The sequence below is a fragment of the Oryctolagus cuniculus genome, chromosome 9, assembly GCF_051225735.1.
Source record: "Oryctolagus cuniculus isolate XC-2025 breed Fujian yellow rabbit chromosome 9, ASM5122573v1, whole genome shotgun sequence".
Classification (NCBI taxonomy): Eukaryota; Metazoa; Chordata; class Mammalia; order Lagomorpha; family Leporidae; genus Oryctolagus; species Oryctolagus cuniculus.
The window spans coordinates 123,056,950-123,076,386 of NC_142875.1; the positions used below are offsets into that span (position 1 = coordinate 123,056,950).

A 19,437-nucleotide genomic window follows, 5' to 3' on the forward strand; every position below is an offset into this window, starting at 1 on the left:
TGTTCTCCATAAATGTTTGAAGCACCCTCATGTGAAGAAGTTAGAGTTCAGGTAGCTGTAGTTTCCACTTTAAACCAAGGAACGAACTAAAGGCCTAGCCAGAAAAAAAAGAGCACGAAAACATAAATAGATCAGTCATGGACTTGAACTACATACAGGGACTGATCCAAAGGAATCCCTGGCCAACACCATCACCTTGTCATCAGCTTTTAGGGGAGCAGCTTAAACTCAGTCATTCAGCACACAGAGAAATGCCTCTGCTGAGATCTTCCTAGGTTATGTGAGACGTCATTATCATCCTGAAAAGGATGAGGCAGCACAGGGCGTGACTGCTTAGATGACGTCAAGTCATGGGCAACCAGTAGAGGCCAGAGTCCCTCCCCTTGAACCAATACAGCTGCAAGGCTGTTTTCTGAGGATATGGAGACTGGATTTTAAGGACTCATAACTTCTCCGATAAGGATAAAATGAGGATATGGGAGAAAGGGTAAAGACGTGATATTTCCTCCTTCCCCATTCTTAGAAAGTCTATCATTCCACAAGTCAAAAACAGGTTGTTCTAAAAGCAACATATATATTCATCATAGAATTTGTGATTACAGAATCCACGAGTACAGGAACAGTTCACTTTTTAATGGGTTTTAAATACTTGTCTGCAAACTGTTTTAGTCTTTTTTTTTTTTTTTTGAGGGGGGAAGGGAAAGCAAATTTGTGATTCTGTTACTTACTTTTAGAGTTTGGAATTGACTATCTATTGCTTGGTAACTTCGATTTCCTCTTTTTTCCATTCCCTGAAAATAAAATTTTATAAAAGGAGATGAGCTGAGAAAGGAAGTTCACTTCAATATTCCAAAAACAAACAAACCCTAAAATAAGGTAGTAACAAAAGGATTTTCTTTCATTTGAAGTAGAAGCCTATAGGCTAGGGACTGTCTTTAAAGGAGACTTGAGCCATGTGGCTTAAAAACTACTTGAAAATGACTGTTTGCTAGTAAGGCCAGAGTCATTTGAACAGGGAGTATACATTATAAGACAGAACTTATTTGAGAGAAAAGATATCCATCTTGGAAGATACATTTTCACAAACAGAGGTTCAGAAAATGATTTGACTGCCCTCTAAATGTTCTTACAGCCTGTCTAAGCTCACAAGTGCCACAGTGACAAGGCAGCTGGATGAAGTGTGATGCCTGGGGAAGAATATGGAGCCAAGTTCATGGACACCCAGGGGAGCTGCCAGCCCTGCTGGGTTAGTCAGTCCACATTAACGAGGACTCATTGACAAACTCGGAGGCTTTGTCACCCACAAAGGCGGTTGTCCCACAGTATCCACAGGTGATCAGTTCCAGGATTCTCTGTGGATACCAAAACCCACAGAGGGTCAAGTCTCTTGTAGATGAGACCATCAAAAATGCAATGGAAAATGAAATCAAATGATACACTGGTTATATAGTCATTTTTTAAAAAAATCCAAGAATATAAATATAAAATGGTATAGTATCTGCATATAACTGACACATATATGCCTGTGTGCTTCATATTTTTAAACTTATTTTCTACTTGAAAGGCAGAGAGACAAAGAACTCCCATCTGCTGGTTGCCTGCAACAAACAGGAGTGGACCAGGCTGAAGCCAAAAGATAGGCAGGACCTCAATCGCTGTCTCCCATGTGCCTTCCTTCCAGGGTGTGTATCAGCAGGAAGCTGGAACTGGGCACAGAGCAAAGGAGCAGATGCAGGCACTCAGCCATGAAGTGAGGTTGTCCCCAGTGGGGTCAACCACGGCATCAAGCACCTGCCTCTCCTATATCCTCTAAGCCATCTCTGGATGACTTATATATACAATACAATGCAAATGTTATGTGAACATTGTTACATTGTATTGTTTAGGGAGCATGTTCATGCAGACACAATTTATTATTATTTTTATAATAATAATAATTATTATTATTCAATCCACAGTGGACTGAATGTGCAGATTCACAGCCCAGTGATAGGAAGGTCTGACTGTTCTCAAGCAGGGATTTTGTTTAAATATAATTTCCATATATGAAACTAGTGTGTCAAACTTAAATAGTGCTAAATCATATGATCCCACGTACAAATTATCAGTAAATCAGACCTGAGCTGCTACTTTAAAAACTCCCTACTCACATCTAACCTGTTTTCTATACAAGCTAAGAAGAATTGTCAAATTAAACTGCTAGTATTTGATCACAAATAAATGATATCCCAAAGCTGGAGGTGCAAATGTGACCTAGCGGGAAGATGAACAAAAATGCAGCAGTTCTGGTTAGCAGAGTGATGTTCTTAGCCACCTCTGGGTCTCTGCATCTAATCAACTAGGGTGCCTCTTTGCCCACTTCAGTATAAACTTCCTGAAAAGTCAGTGATGAATGTGGGCTAGAATTAAGATCCAAAGAGATTTTCCTCACTACTGCAGTGGCTCGGGTGTAGGAACAGCGTAACTCATTCCTTCTCATCTTTCAGAGAAAATTCGTTGGCCTGAAACAGACCTTGTAAATATTTCATGGGTGTCCTTCCAACCTGACGGGCCCGAGGATAAGGTTTTGAATTGCACCCTGGCAGCTTGTTCTGGAAGACACAAAGTCCTGTGGAGTCAAAAGCATTGGTAGAAAATTCCCATCCACTTAACTTCTTGGAATTTAATGCCAGGTTGACAGAAGTGGTGGGGTTTATGTGTTCATCCTGGCCAATTGATAACAGTTTCTTGGGTTATTTGGGCCTGAAACATTTAGCACCAAGTAACTTTAATCTGAATACTCTGATTTCCTGAAATAGTATTTTTTGACTTGTGTGAATAAATGGATCATTAATGACATTTATTTACAGTGATGAAGTTGTAAGGTTTTATAACTAACTGGCAATTTAAATGCACTGTAAACGTGAAATGTTTTGAAATAAGATTTGTAGTAATGATGTTACTCAACTAGGACTCTGTTATTGGGACTAATAACTTAAAATTCTCTGTTACACAATCAAGAAATCTTTGTTTCAACCCTAAGAGGAGACATGCAGTAGGACTCACTGGTTTGTTCTTTGGGGGCGGGGGGGAAGTCCTGTAGAAATATGATGATGTTGCAACCAGCTTCCTGTTAAGGCACAAAGTAATGGCTCCAGCGGTTAGGTCCTGGTCACCAGCGTGGGAGACCCGGGTCGAGCTCCATCCTACTGGCTCTGGCCTGGCCCAGTCCCCACGCTTGTGGAAATTTGGGGAGTAAATGAGTGGATGGGAGTTCTTGTTTTCAATCTCTCCCTCTCCATCTTTTAAATAAAATTGAAAATAAATGAACTAAAAATTGTATTTTGATCCATACAATTTCAAGTTATACAGTGGACTAGTGTTGCCACACATACGTATATATAATATTAACGTTCTGCCTACTCACAGAAATGTGATGTTAGACATTCCAAATTCTTACTGTGATATACTGAACTGTGCAATACAGGCACAGATCAATAAAAATAACAGACATTAATCTGAAGAATACATAAAACATGATCTTAAATCTGTATTGGAAACAATTCCATCTAGAAGAAAACACTTTCATCCCAAGACAGATAAGTCCAATCTATTGAACTATGACAAGTAATTGCCCACAATCCAACATTAATAAAATTCCACAAATGGGATCTTACTGTAGAGCTTACAATGGTGAAATTTTAAACGGTCCATTCCTGCATTAGATTTTCTATGTTGTGGTTTTATTTATTTTATTATAGCGGCTTGACTTTGACTATGAGACTTTGCAACACTCAGAAATGAAGAGGCACTATTATCTGTGCTATAAACATATGCACGGAAGACAGAAGCAGCTGAAAAGTCCCCAGTTAAAACAAATCCCACCTCCATACACAATATGGATCACAGATAATAGGAAAAATACATTGCAAAGTGTGCAACCAGGGAGCATTAAACACTGAACATAACCACAATGTTGGCTTCAAACGATGTCTGTAGACACTATGTTCAGATTAGTCTGTGCTATTTAACCTGAGTTTCAGGAGACTACCAACATTGTCCACAGTCAGCATGCGATTCTTGGCAAGGGGGAAGCACGTGGTCTCTAGGCCCCGGGGACACCTGCCACCCAGTGCATACACAGCTGCTTTGCTGAGGGCCTGCACCTTCCAGCTGCTCTCAGCACCACACCTCTGGGCCCTCCACAAGTCAGGTGCCTCAACATTATCTCCCAAAACCTGTCTTGTGCATTTTTCTAAACTTTTAAGGCAAAAAAAATTGGAACATACCAATGAAAGATACAGCCAAACCTGTACACCTATCACTCCATCACCAGTATTTTGCCAAATTTGCACCAAACAGGTCAAAAACCACAGCACAATTGAGCATGACTCAGCATCTTCCACTCCTTCTGTATTCAGATTTATCTAGCTGTCTTGGAAACGTCTCTTCTAGTTGTGGTTTTTGTTTTCTTTTTGACCAGTAGCCTATTAAATGAAACTAAACCTGAAGGGGCAGAAATGCTGTCTGGCCATCCGGCTCAGACACAATGATCCAACGTAACAATGGCGTAAATGAGATGCTTTCTCTCCCACTTGGTAGTCTGGAGTTGTGCCAACACGGGGCACCTAGCAGGGCTCTTCCAGACTCCACACATGGCTTAACCCGAGTTGAAAGATGGCAGCCCCAGGCCCTGCTGTCAAGTGGCAGGGATGGCACAGGGGTGCACATACTCCAAGGGCATCATTCAGTGGTTGCATGCACAGCTTCTGTTTGCCTTCCATTGTAAAGAATGTGGGCGCATGGTCCCGATGGCGGCAACAGAGGGTGAGGAAAACGGGCCTTATTCTTGGTGGCCATGTGTCTGGGCTTCCCTGCATCTGTTGTTTTTGTGTTTGAAGGAACAATGACTTGGCAGTTGCATTTGGCCATCTCTGCCATAAGGTATTCCTGGAAATTACTGAACTATGTCACACTATACGACATTAAATTCCCAACTCATTGTAATGTAATGATAGGCTTTTTAAAATAAAACATTTATTTATTTGAAAGTCAGCATGATGCGGTAGAGGGGAGAGTGAGAGACAGAAGAGAGAGAGAGAGAGAGACAGACAGACAGACAGAAGGGGGGGGGAGGGAAAGAGAGAGAGAGAGAGAGGTCTTCCATCTGCTGGTTCACTCCTCAAATGGCTGCCACGGCCAGATCTGGGTCAGGCTGAAGCTGGGAACAAGAAACACTATTCTGGTCTCCCACATGGGTCACAGGGACCCAAGTATGTGGGGGCCGTATTCTGATGTCTTCCCAGGTGCATTAGCAGGGAGTTGGATCAGAAGCAGAACAGCGGGACATAAACCAGGCCTCCAATATGGGACACCAGTCTTGCGAGTGCTGGCTTAACCCACTGTGCTACAACACCAACCCCAATGATGGGATTTTATTCATGGTCAGACTATTTTGCCTCTACACTAAATAAGACTCATGCCATTAATATTCATTTTGAGTTCTTCAACTTTTTTTTTAGGTTTTCTTTTTATTTCTTCTCAGGGTATGAGCTGTCAGGGCTCACTGCTGTAATCATGCTTTCTTTTCTTTATAATTTTTCTTTTTTTGTCATTGGATTTTGAAAATCCACTTGTAAGAATGACACACATGGAGGGAAGTTCGTAAGTCATGATAGCACAGCATGATGAAAACAGTAACACTTCCCCGTGAGCACCATTCAGGTCGAGAAGGGGACCCTTGTATTTCAGAGGCACTTTTTGTGTGCCCTCCAAGAGTCAGGACTTCCTTCTAACCTTTGACGCCATGGTTCATTATTGTATATTTTTTTTTTGGACAGGCAGAATGGACAGTGAGAGAGAGAGAGACAGAGAGAAAGGTCTTCCTTTTCCGTTGGTTCACCCCCCAATGGCCATCGCGGCCAGCACATAGCACTGATCCAAAGCCAGGAGTCAGGTGCTTCCTCCTGGTCTCCCATGCGGGTGCAGGGGCCCAAATACTTGCACCATTCTCCACTGCCTTCCTGGGCCACAGCAGAGAGCTGGACTGGAAGAGGAGAGCAACCGGGACCGAATCCGGGGCCCCGACTGGGACTAGAACCTGGGGTGCCAGCGCTGCAGGTGGAGGATTAGCCTATTGAGCCATGGCTCCAGCCAGTATTGTATGTTTTTGAATTTATATATGTGGAGTCACTGAATATACATTCCTTCTAATGTCACATCTTTCTCAGTATCATGCCTCTCAGATTCATTGATGATACTGTACATAATAGCAGTGCATTCATTATTTATTACTCACAGGATCATATGAATACATCAATTTATTTATTCATTATGTTTTTGGTGAACAATTGGGAGCCTTTTGCTTCCAGCTCACACAAGTACAGTTGCTGTGCCTACTACTGTATGTATCTTTCAGAGCATACATGTATATATTTATTAGGCATATGTAGGTCCTAGAAATGCAAGTTTATAGAGTAACTGGGAATGCATATATTCATTTTTCTTGTCTTATTGTGCTTGGATTTCTAGTACATTACCAAATAGAAGTCATCATAAAGAGATTTATTGTCTTTCTCTGGACCACAAGAGAAAAAGTTTAATGATTTCACCATTAAGTAGGATAGCTTGCTTTCGCATTTTTCCTAACTATCATTTTTTAGATTAAGAAAATTCTTTCTAATCCAAGTTTCTCAGGATAATCTCTAATGGAAGGATATTGAATTTTATCAGATAATTTTTCTATTCCTATTGATATTGTTATATAACATTCCTCTTTATTCTGTTAAGGCAATATATTTTATTAATTTTCAAAGCTCAAACCTTGCATTCTTGAAATAAACTCAACTTGTTTGTGATGTATTATTCCCAGATAATCCATGTATAAAAGAAGATATTGCATTGAAAATTATATATTTTGAACTGATTGACTTGAATGTATGATATCTATCATGTACTAAATATGACGTTCTTATAATATTCTTATAGTTTTTGACCTAGTTTATAACAGTTTGATTTATTAGGTCTAATATAAACTATTTTTGCAACCTCAGAAAAAAAAACAGAATTTCAAGTATTTTAACTCCAGTTAGACTCCTTGAAATTTCTGGACTATTGAAGCTATTATGGGTTATAATTTGTCCTCCAAAAATATGGTGAAGTCCTAACCCTGGGAACCTAGGAATATGACATTATTTGGAAATAAGATCTTTGTAGATGTAGTTAAGATGATTCCACATTATATTAGTAAAGGCCCCAATTCAACGACTGGTGTCATTATAAAGAAGAAGAAAAGAACTGAGTACAGGCACATACTAGTCAGGGCCAAGGGAAGACAGAAGCAGAGATCAACACAATGCATGGGTGGGCCAAGGAATGTTAAGGGATGCTGCCAACCAAGAGATGCTAGGAGGGGGCAAGAGAAGGTGACCCTCCAGAGCCTTCAGAGACCACAGCCCAACTGATGCACTTATTTTAGACTTTCATCTCCAGAGCTGTGAGACTATCAAGTCCTGCCTTAGACGCCAAGTGTGCAGTAACTTGTTAGCCCTCCCTGGGAACCTGATACAACTGTCTTGCACTTAAGTTCTACATAAATGTTAAACCCTGAATTAAAATATGAGCATTCTTCTATATGATAAGTAGTCATGTGCTCACTGTGTTCTGTTTTCACTTTCCATCACTTCACCCTCATATTCCTGCATCCATCTGGAATAACTGCCTTGCTACTCAAGGTATTTGCAGCAGTATTTCCCAAGTGTGGGTTGGCTGTGGATGAATCCCCTCCATTTTCATTTGCCAATAAATGTTTGAATTAAACCTTCACCTTTTGCTAGATATAGAACTCTGAAATAGTAGTGCATTTAGTAAATGGAAGATACAGTAACTTTCATTATTCAGGTCTTTGAAGGTTTATTATGATGCACCTACGTGTGATTTTCTTTGTGTTTATACTGTCAGAGATTTCTTGTTCTTGATGCTGTGGTTTGATGTCTTTCATCAGTTTTTGAGAATTTCCCCCCTTATTTCCTTAAATGTTGTTCTGCTCCAATCTCTTCATTCTCTCCTGCGACTGAAATTGCAACTCTGCTCAACCCACTTGTCCTTAGTTTTGTTTTAACCTCCTTTGTTCTTCCTTTATCTTATCCTTCTTCCCGGCTTTCCTTCCTAGGCTTTGGAATAATTGGTACTCCACTTCATTTCTCCATGTGCATCCAAAATTCTCATTAAAACACCAATCTAATTTCATGAGACACCCGTCTTCTTTCCTGTCTGTCCTCCACCGAGCATATCCTAAAAAACTAGTATGTGTCATACCTCGGGCATGGGGCAGGTATTGAAACAGTGTGCAAGATGAAGCTATTCCCATCCTTTTAGCACTCACTCATCTAGTGATAAAGAGAATGTACAATAAAGTACAATAGATGCACTGATTGATAGGGGAACTCTAAGAAGTTACTAGGAAAACACACTAGGAGCACAAAACTCATATGGAATGTGGCCAAGGATGGATCCTTTAGAAATTGTTACACATCAGTAGAGGCTTTAAAAATAAATTGTTAATGTGAAGAGGAGAGAGTGAGAGAACATATGAAGGCCTAAAGGGAGTTGGGGAATGTTTGAGAAACTGAAAGAACTTCAGATGGTTCAGGTCCAGAATGTAAGAAGATAAATGCATGAGAGAAAAGCTGGCCCAGTCTACAAAGATGCCTGATTTCACTGGTTTGGACTTCATCCTGAGGACAATGGGAGAGAAACACAGATTTTTAAATAAAGAAGAGATGGTGATGATATATAAAATAGTGTGATTGGTTAGATGTGGGAGCTGAGAAGGGCAAAGGAATAAAGAAAGATTTTCAGACTCAGCCCTTAAGGCATTCGGATCTGGGGGAAAAACCCATGAGAGTATTTCAGGCAAGGAAAGCCAAGACACTCTGGCAAAAAAATTGAAATGACCTAAATGAAAGATCTCCGCGAGTGAGATCCCAGTGGAAAGAACAGGTCATCAAAGAAGGAAGTACCTTTCTCTGAAGGGAGGAGAGAACTTCCACTTTGACTATGACCTTGTCTAAATAAGATCACAGTTGGCGAACTCAAAAGGCTTCCATAGCCTTGGCAACTCATGACAAGAGCCTAGGGTAACTACTGATGCCATAAACAAGAGTGTCAATTTGTTAAGTCAACAACAGGAGTCACTGTGCACTTACTCCTCATGTAGGATCTCTGTCCTTAATGTGCTGTACATTGTGTGATTTAATGCTATAACGAGTACTCAAACAGTATTTTTCACTTTGTGTTACTGTGTGGGTGCAAACTGTTGAAAGCTTTACTTAATATATGCTAAATTGATCTTCTGTATATAAAGAGAATTGAAAATGAATCTTGATGTGAATGGAAGGTGAGAGGGAGTGGGAGAGGGGAGGGTAGCGGGTGGGAAGGAAGTTATGGGGGGGAAAAAGCCATTGTAATCTATAAGCTGTACTTTGGAAATTTATATTCATTAAATAAAAGTTAATAAAAAGAGATTTTCAGGTTATCTTGGGTTCTGAATGACATTCAGTTAGCTATGAGAAAACATAAAGTAACACAATTTCAGGGAACAATTTTGAACATTTTGAGGAAGAGACACTTGTAGGGCATCCATGGAGAGATTATAAGTAATCAGCTTCATCAATCGATAATTCAGAACAGAGGGTAGGGCTGGACATACAGATGTTGGACTCTTTCCTACTCCATTTCTTTTTTTCTCATTGCTGTCAGAGTTCTCTTTCAAATACAAATCTAACATGAGATACTTGCTTAAAAACCGCTGGTGTCTCCTCATTACCTGGATGATACAGTTGAAACACTAACATGGTGGTGTGAAAATACCTCTAAAATCTAGTTCCTGTCCAACTTTCCAGGCTAACCCTCAACATCTATCCATACATTTCAACTGGGAATAATAGATCACTATTCCCTAACACAAAGTTTACCCTCATGTTCTCATGCTTTTAACATGGGCTCTTTCTTTGACACAGAATGATTTGCCCATCCTCTTTCAACCTCTTCATCCTTCAGGATCTTAATTCAAATGCTATCTCCCTTTGCATTAGTTTGTAACACATAAATCCCAGGTATGTTCACATGTGTGCATGTGTACACACACGTACTCCTGATTCTTCCCTGGAGTAAGTATCATTTTGACTTACTTGAGGCTAGATCAGGCCTAGTTGACCGAGACGTGGGCAGTCCACTCAAGCTTCTTCCAGGAGTGAACGTGTCGTATGGTTCAATCAGAGGAGAGTAGGGATGCGCAGAGACAGAGGGACTGTGGCACCAAGGGCTGTGGTTGGGGAAGAGGGTTGGTGGGATTTCCTTTTCTCTGTTAAAAAGAAAAAAGCCCAACTTGAACTCAAGAGCCATTCTCTGCAGTGACAACAGTGCTAAAGGCACAGTCAAATCCAAAGCACGTTTCAAGACCAAGAGAAGGCGGTTTTGCCAGCCCTGTGGGCAGAGCTCTTACTATATCAGAGAAACATTCACCTACAAAGGAGTAACGTATTCTGGACCTCTGTCCACAGCCAGCTCTCGATCGAGATGGAATCCTTATGTGCCCCGCCCTGCACCAGGAACTGGTCACTTCTGGACCTCTCCGTAGCCACCTTGCTCTGACAGTAATGCCAAGGGAGAGGAAGTGGCTCGGTGATCTCAGGATGTGCCACCAATATCGCCAGCCTGTGCTGTCGCTCTAGTACGTGCCTGCCCACTCTGTTTCCATGCTTTTCACATGAGTCCTATTCCGGATCAATTTTTTAAACCACAGTTGACTTATTTATCCTATATCTGTCACTCAGTCATTCCCACAAGCTCAGTTACTGTGGGAAGGATTCAATAAAAACCACCAAAAAAAAACCCAGATACTTACCTCTTGAGAAAATGTTGATCTTGCTCCACCTCATACGTTGAGGTAGCTTTCTTAGGCTGGTCTTGTTTATCTTTAGCTACTGAAGTTGTAGACATTGTCCATCGAAACATGTGCCTTCGGAATGTCGGAGTGACTACTGCACATCTGTCAAATTCTATGTCAGTTTCTAATTTTTCCCATGCTTGCTTCCAGTGGATAGGGGTATACCAGGCAATGGCCTAATGAAAATGATTTTGTAATAAAATGTGATTTTTAAACTTATATTTACTTATTCAAAAGGCAGAAAAACAGAGAGATGGAGAGAGAGAGAGAATTCCCATTCTGTGGTTCATTCCCCAAATGCCTGCAACAGCTGGGCCTAGATTAGGCCAAAGCCAAGAGCCAGAAACTCAATCCAGGTCTTTCATATGGGTGGCAGGAATTCAAGTACTGTTTCCTCCCAGGGAGGCAAGAATCTGAACTCAGAAACTGAGCTGGGAGTCGGACCCTCGCATTCTGATGTGGCATGTCATCAACCTAAGTGGCATCCTAACTGCTGATCCAAATATTTGCCCCTTCTTGTTTTTTTATTTTTAATTTATACAGGGTCAGCACTGTGGCATAGTAGGCTAAGCCTTTGCCTGTGGCACGGCCATTCCATACAGGAGCCAGTTCATACCCTGGCCGCTCCTCTTGTGATCCATCTCTCTGCTTATGGCCTGGGAAAGCAGTAGGGGATGGAGAAATTTGGAGAAATGTCTGTTCAAGCCCTTTGCCCAGTTTTTTTTTGTTTTTTTTTTTTTTTGTTTTGTTTTTTTTTTTGACAGGCAGAGTGGACAGTGAGAGAGAGAGACAGAGAGAAAGGTCTTCCTTTTGCCGTTGGTTCACCCTCCAATGGCCGCCGCGGCTGGTGCGCTATGGCCGGTGCACCGCGCTGATCCGAAGCCAGGAGCCAGGTGCTTCTCCTGGTCTCCCATGGGGTGCAGGGCCCAAGCACTTGGGCCATCCTCCACTGCACTCCCGGGCCACAGCAGAGAGCTGGACTGGAAGAGGGGCAACCGGGACAGAATATGGCACTTTGCCCAGTTTTAAATTTGGTTATTTGTTTTTCTGCTATTGCGTTACAAAGGTTCTTTATAAAGTTTCGGTTTTGACCCCTTATCAGATATATGGTTTGCAAACATTTTTTTCCTGAACTGTAGGATGCTGTTTCCATTTGTTGACTATTTTCTTTTCTGTCCAGAGGCTTTTCAGTTTGAAGTAGTACCATTTACTTAGTTTTTCTTTTGCAGCCTTGGGTTTTCGTGTGATATATTTTTAAAAAACCCACTGTCAAGGTTAATGTCAAGGGACAATCTCCTTATGTTTCCTTCTAAGAGTTTTACATTTCTGGGTCTTTTGTTCATTTTGCTTTTTTTGTTTGTTTTATATATTTATTTATTTAAAAGAGCTACAAAGAGAGAGAGAGACTCACACAGAGAGATCTCCATCTAGATCTCGGTCTTCTATCTGGACACTCCCCAGATGGCCGCCACCACCACAGGGGCTGGGCCAGACAGCAGCAGTGGGGACAATGCCCACATGGGATACTGCCATCACAGGTGACAGATTTACCCACCACGACACAGCTCCAGCCCCCTTCTACTCATTCTGAATTGCTGTTTGTGTACAGCGTTAGATAGGGTACAACATACTTTAAAAAAAAAAAAAACAACCCTGTAATTATCATTTAACTACCATTTGGATTAGTGAACCACAGGCTGAGGATGCAGCAAGACAAGCTGGCCTTAGTTTCTACTTTTAAAAATGACAAGCTGTACCATCTCCGGCAGGCCAGCCATCTGCTGCGTGTCTAAGATGGAAGGGACTGATGGGGAACTGCTTGTAAAGGTACTAAAAAACTTGGGTCAGCTACTGAATCGCATCGCTGTAAAGATCTGTGCAAAAGCATTGTACAATTAACGCGTTCACATGGTAAACACTGAAACAAATACACCGTGTGCGTGTGTATGTGTGTGTGCGTGTCCTTACGTGTTGATGTCTTATTTGAGATGAAGAAATGAGCAGAAGTAGAGACATGAAAAAGAAGGCATGTTCTCAGGCTCTCGCCCTGGGCAGGAGTATTAAGGACACTCACAAGCACTAACGCTGGTGTTTGCTTTGTGGCATATGCACAACATATATGTGCAAAAATTATTCAGCCAAGTCCTGCATAGGAATCACACATCTCTCCAGCAGGGGAAAATTAAGCACCAAAGTATGCCTGAACATTCTAATTATTCTTCTGGTCTTTCATTGATAAAATTAAGGGTTTGAACTTTGTGCTCTAAACTTGGAAAAAAATGCCCTGGGTGCCTTGACAAACTAAATAGACATAAAGACTACACACAACAAGCTCAGCTACAGTAGGCCCACTGTAGGAAAGAGAAACACAAAGTCTTTTTTAAAAGAACAGTAAAAAAAGTCCTGCTTTGGTGCAGATCATTCGTTAGCGATTCTCTTCTTTAGTAGCTGAAACAGTACCATTTACATTGAAAATATGTTGACCTTTGTAGTGAGATTTCTTACATTGTATGCCTGTCCTAGACAAGAGTACTTTTTGTCCCTGTGATGTTGGCACATAAAAGCATTTGATGACAATGACAAAAATGTAATAAAATTTAACCTCACCTCCACAATGTCGGCCACATGGACCCTGTAGACTATTCTTAGCGCAATAGGAAAATTCTTGCATGGTTTTATTTTAGCTCTGTAATTTTCCTAATTGTGTGACCTGGAGCAAGCCATTTAACTTTCCAAGTCCCATTTTCCTCCTTTGTAAAATTCCTAAACAGGACTGGGAGTCCAATAAAAGAATGCAAATATAAATAACCTATCAGTGAGCTCCTAGCACATAGGAACGGTCTGTGGTCCAAGCCCAGATCTCTCATGGCAGACAAGGCATCCAGGGGGAGCCAGACACTGAATAAATAAAGGCTAACCATTAACTTTCTGGCATGTAATGAGGAGGCTACAAATCTGATAGCAGGGACCACAGTGTGACTGGTGGAAAAAAATCTAGTCCTGTTTTAAGAACCCACAGACTCCTAGAATCCTCCTGATGCCATCAGGAACTCCAACATGTTCCTGGAAGATGGAATTAAATGGTGCAAAATATTTTGATGTCCATGTATTTGAGGAATATTCAGAGTTCATGAGAAATGCATGTTATGAGCAAACTATACATGGATTTCAAATTTGCAGAAAAATAAACTTATTCTTTCACCCACTTTTCTGCAAAATTTTGGCAGTGCCTTTGTACTTAATTTCACAGTAAATAAAGTACAGTCCCTTCATAAAAAGACTGTAAACTCATTCAGATTATTAGACTCTTGGGAGTAAATATGATGTCTCAATCCATGCTCTAGTCCCAGTACTTAGCACCACTCTCTGAATAGAGAAGAATCTCAATAACTATTTGAGAAGTGAATAGATGACTATTAACAGGCCTTTATGTAGTACTTTCCTTATCCAGCTCATCAAGCTAAATACTACACACAGAAAATTTATCTGTGACAGTGGCTTCTCAGAATTGCGGACCATCAACAACACTTTTGGCCAGTGTGCTAGCTCTTTGGCACTTTGACATCGGGAAGAGGGTGCTGATGTGTAACAGTATTTAGTGCTGATTCTATCCAAGCTTTTAAGGCTGGAAAAGTAACTGGGTGAACTAAGAAGCTAAGAGGAGCACAGAGAGGAGTATCCACTGCATGAAGAATCACTGCCAAGCGCCCGACACTGACTTCACCATTAGGCTTGCATAGGATTGTTGTGCAGTCCGGGCTCGTTCTGAATCTGTCTTGTTCCTTCCAGAGAAAATCTAGTGGTGGCTGATGCTTCGCTTCTGACGCTGCTGCCCATACCTGTAGGAAGATGCCTTCTTAGTGACAAATGCCAGTGGAGTTCCGTGTAGGTTTTGTAAATGTCATTGGGTGATGGCAACAAAATCTTCCTGAACAGATGAGTTGTTCAAATATATTGACTGCAGAGCCGACGCAGTGGCATAGCAAGTACAGTCACTGCAGTGGGGGCATCCCATATGGGCGCCGGTTCTAGTCCCACCTGTTCCACTTCCAATCCAGCTCTCTGCTATGGCCTGGGAAAACAGTGGAGGATGGCCCAAGTGCTTGGACACCTGCACCCACGAGGGAGACCTGGAGGAAGCTCCCAGCTCCGGTCATTGCGGCTGTTTGGGAAGTGAACCGCTGGATGGAAGACCTCTCTCTCTCTTTGCCTCTGCTTCTCTGTAACTCTGCCTTTCAAATAAAATAAATAAATCTTAAAAAATATAATGACTGCATGATATATGATATCAGACAATGTAACACCCAATAGTTACTATACATGGCATAAAGATATGCATAAGAACAATGGAGGGATCTTCTAGTATCAACCAATTATCTGATTTCTTAAAGTAAATAATCTCTTCCCTTATCATTTTAGAATTATATTAGCTTGGCTTTGGGATAACAGAATTTCATTTTTAAAGACCTATTTATTTGAAAGGCAGATGCATACACACACATACACACTGAGATAGAGAGCAAGAGAGAGAAAGATCCCATCTGCTGGTTCACTTCCCCAAATGCCTACAAAAATCAAGGCTGGGCCACTCTGAAGCCAGAATTCTATTACTATTCCAGGTCTCCTCTATGCGTGGCAGAGATCCAAGTTCTTGAGCCATCATCTGCTGTCTCTTAGGGTACACTCTAGCAGGAAGCTGGGACTGGAAGAGGTAACGGGACTTGAACCCAGAAACTCTGGCATAGGATGTGAGTGTCCCAAGTAGTGACTTACTGGCACCAAACACCCTTCCTGGGAACAAAAGGATTCTATACAAACTAAAATAAAACTGAGGAAATTTAATTATGGCTATTAATTCACCTCTAGAGGATGGAGAAAGTGGTATGATTAACAACAACAGACGGAAGTCACATCTTCTGTAGCAATGTGTGATGATGAGACTACAGGGCTGAGCCACAGGCTGCCAGTGTGAGCTGAGTTTCTCCTTGACACCCCTCGTTCATAGTGTTTCTGTCACATACTCACTGTCACTGTGGAATTGGCCTGCATTACAATGTTCGGGAGGAATCGGTACAAGGAGAGCGCTTGTCCATTCACGTTTTGCTGCAGAATATGATTTCCAATGTCTAGTTCTTTGTCACGTGAAGCATTGATGAGCCTTACGAATAAACCCTGCACATTGACTTCTGCTATTTTGATATCACCAAGAGAACTAGAAAATAAAATGCAAAGATCATGAAAAGATTATCTTAGGCTCATTTCCAGAACTGATTTATAAATATGCTTTGAAAGGTGTCTCCATGTTGTACTACCTAGAAATATTCTATTTCATAGCAACCTAAAACAAATGGCTTGATCTCCTGGTTCCGTTTATTGCTGCAATAAAATGACTTATTTCATGTAAAACAATGAAGGAAAACCTCAAAGTGCCTCAGGTGTCAAGGAATGAATACCATGAGAAGGTGTGATTTTAACTATTTAAATTTCCTATTGTTGAAGATAAAACTACTCAGTTGTGAAAAATCTTAAAGGAGGATCAGGTGACAAGCCATTGGGTTGACATGAGAGAAAGTGACTGTGGACATGAGAAACATGAAAACATCATTCAAAGTAAGATGGCATTTTTTACCTTTTAACTTGTGTCAAGAGTTTCGAGTCTAGAGTTCCAAGGACCAGGTTCATCACTTATATAATGGCATTTTTTTAAGAGTATGGGCCACAACCTTTAGCAGGTCATGAAATCCCTTTGGTGGGTTAGATCAGCATTTTAAGGATAAAATATACTTTCACCAATGATATTCACCTAAATGACTATGTACCAGGCACTTAAAAAATACATATGAGGGACCCTTATCAGGTTCATAGAAAGCGAGTATTATGAAAAAACTGCAGGCAGGTGGATTTCAAAGTTTTTTGCACCAAAATAAAATCTTTTCATTCCATTTCCCCCACAAACTTTGGGGAACAGTCTCATGCGTCCATGTCTGTGCCTCCCTCATCTGTCTCCATCCACACCAATATTTGCACAATTTCTTATCTACAGTTCCAACATTCAAATGAGAAAACAAAGAAAAAGTTTCAAGTATTTGAAGCAAAAGCTGACCCAAAATTGAAGTGAGGTTATTTATATTCTTCATTCAAGGTTTATGTGAATACGCTTATATTTTACTGTGGAAGATTAATGTTTGATCTTTTTTTTATTCTTCTCTAAGCTCTGAGGGATGTTATACAACATGTTTCGTGGGCATCACATTATTTTCCTAAAATTATTCAAAGCCTTCATTTGGAAATGAATTAGTCTTCAAATACTTTGATGAAGGCATTGTGGACTCACTTTATTCTCACAATACCATGCATATTTTTCATTAAAATATTTCTACATATTTCTTATTGAAGGTCACAATCAAAAACCAATGTGAAGAACACTGCGCTTTCTTGTTTATTTCTCCTAACAACCCTGTGAAAAAATGTTATTTTTAGTCTCATTTCATAGATACACTTAAATTTAGAAAGATGCATTTTTCCCAAGTCGTTCAACCTGTTGGCCAAGTCTGAACAGGTCTCTCTCTCTAATCCTTCACAGCTGATCTGTGACCCAGTTCTGTTGATTCTACCTCTTTAGTGACTTCTCCATCACAATGGCTGCAATCATTGTTAGACTCTCACCATCTCTGTGTGGCATGGTATCAACACTCCCATGGGTTTCTTGAGCCCTGCCCCCTCCTAATCATCCTCCACCCTCCTTTTTGTTTCCAGAGCAATCTTTGTACAATCCAGATCTGACACTGCACTTCCCTGCTGGAAATCCTTCAGGGTTTGAACATTTCCTGCCAGAGAAAACAAGGCCCAGGTAATCTGCAAGTTTCTAGTCTCTCTCTCCCTGCTTCCTACCCCGTGCTCCAAGTCTCAGAAAGAGCACAATTTTCATGCCACTGTGTGCTTCACTCACTGCCTATGCGAGTGCCGCTCCTTCTTCTTCTTCGTAGTCTTGCTTTCACTTCAAATTTTCAGACTTCCAAACTTTTTTCAGTATCATGGGTAGAACATGGTAACTCACTGCTATTTTCTTTTTCCCCAATTATAGGGAAAAACCATCCATGCATGCTTTTAATAATATACATTTTTCTAAGAGCTTTTCGAAGACCCCTTGTGTGCAAGGATTTTGAATTTTTTGTATCAAAATAAACTTATCTTTTACTTCCATTTTCCTTGAAAATATATTTTAGGCTGATTTCTAACCACTGGTTCTCTGTGATTAGGTTTGGATATTGTCTTTTGAGAATATTCCAGTTCAATAATTATTCTGCTTTATCACATGCACTTTTAGACCCATATACTGAAATAGCAATTTCCTTAATTGAAATTTTTTTTAATTCCCAGAACTTGCTTCTGATTATTTTTAGTTTCCAACTCTGTGCTAAGATTTTTATATTGTTATTTAACTCATTGTTATTTTACAGTTCCTGTCAGATGATCACAATTTCTGGACATCCTATGGCTATTTCTAGTATCCATTTTCAGTCTTGGTTTTTACTCAACTTTTCTATTACATTCATCTTCTTATTTAGTGACTAGTATTATAGGTTTAAAAAGTCCAGAGAAAATTTGAGGTTCTGTGTTATGTTTAATCACTCTAGACAATGTTTCCTTTGTCTCTGACAGGCATGCAAATTGAGGGAAAAAATCACTTTAATTGAATCAAGGTGTGAAATGATTTGCACTAGGCTGGTCTATTTTGGATATGTTTAGGTATGTAGCCTTACTACTGGATATGCCCTTCTAAGTTCCAAATGAAGGCACAGGACAGTTTTCAATGATTTTCTTTCTTAACAAGCCCTGAATGCCAACCTTTATTCACATCATTCTATGATCCTTCCAAATTCCCCAACTTCTAAGCTTCTTAACTGCTGCTTTCAAATTAGCAAATGTGGTGGAGAAGGTGGCTCCAAACGTCCAGCTGTCACTTTGGGTTCCCATTCCTTGAGGAGACATCATGAGAAGAAAGAATATTTATGTCTATGACATTCCTCCAGACATGCAACAAAACTCCCCTGCACCCCTCCCTTTTTTTTTTTTTTTTTTTTTTTTTTTTTTTTTTTTTTTTGACAGGCAGAGTTAGACAGTGAGGGAGAGAGAGAGAAAGGTCTTCCTTCCATTGGTTCATCCCCCAAATGGCTGCTACGGCTGGCGGGCGCACTGCGCTGATCCGAATCCAGGAGCCAGGTGCTTCTCCTGGTCTCCCATGGGGTGCAGGGCCCAAGCACTTGGGCCATCCTCCACTGCACTCCCGGGCCACAGCGGAGAGCTAGACTGGAAGAGGAGCAACCGGGACAGAATCCAGCACCCCGACCGGGACTAGAACCTGGGGTGCTGGCGCTGCAGGTGGAGGATTAGCCTAGTGAGCCACGGCGCCGGCCCAAACTCCCTTTCAAATAGTGGTCTCACTTCCTGATCCCACTGAATTGTATGAGAAAACCTGTTTTAGAGCTGTTTACTTTTTTTTTTTAAAT

At 40.9% G+C, this 19,437-nt stretch overlaps 1 protein-coding gene across 1 annotated transcript in view; it reads right to left on the reverse strand.

Annotated features, from left to right (window-relative positions):
* Positions 1-708: 708 nt before the first annotated feature.
* The window catches only part of LMNTD1 (lamin tail domain containing 1), a 115,838-nt gene continuing 97,109 nt past the window's right edge, over positions 709-19,437 (reverse strand). The window contains exons 5-9 of the mRNA XM_089304707.1: positions 15,953-16,139; positions 14,647-14,766; positions 10,886-11,103; positions 10,170-10,342; positions 709-791 (exon numbers count right to left, since the gene is read on the reverse strand). Of these exons, the coding sequence (XP_089160833.1) occupies positions 748-791; positions 10,170-10,342; positions 10,886-11,103; positions 14,647-14,766; positions 15,953-16,139 (742 nt within the window). The 3' untranslated portion in view covers positions 709-747. The remainder of the gene's footprint in view (positions 792-10,169; positions 10,343-10,885; positions 11,104-14,646; positions 14,767-15,952; positions 16,140-19,437) is intronic.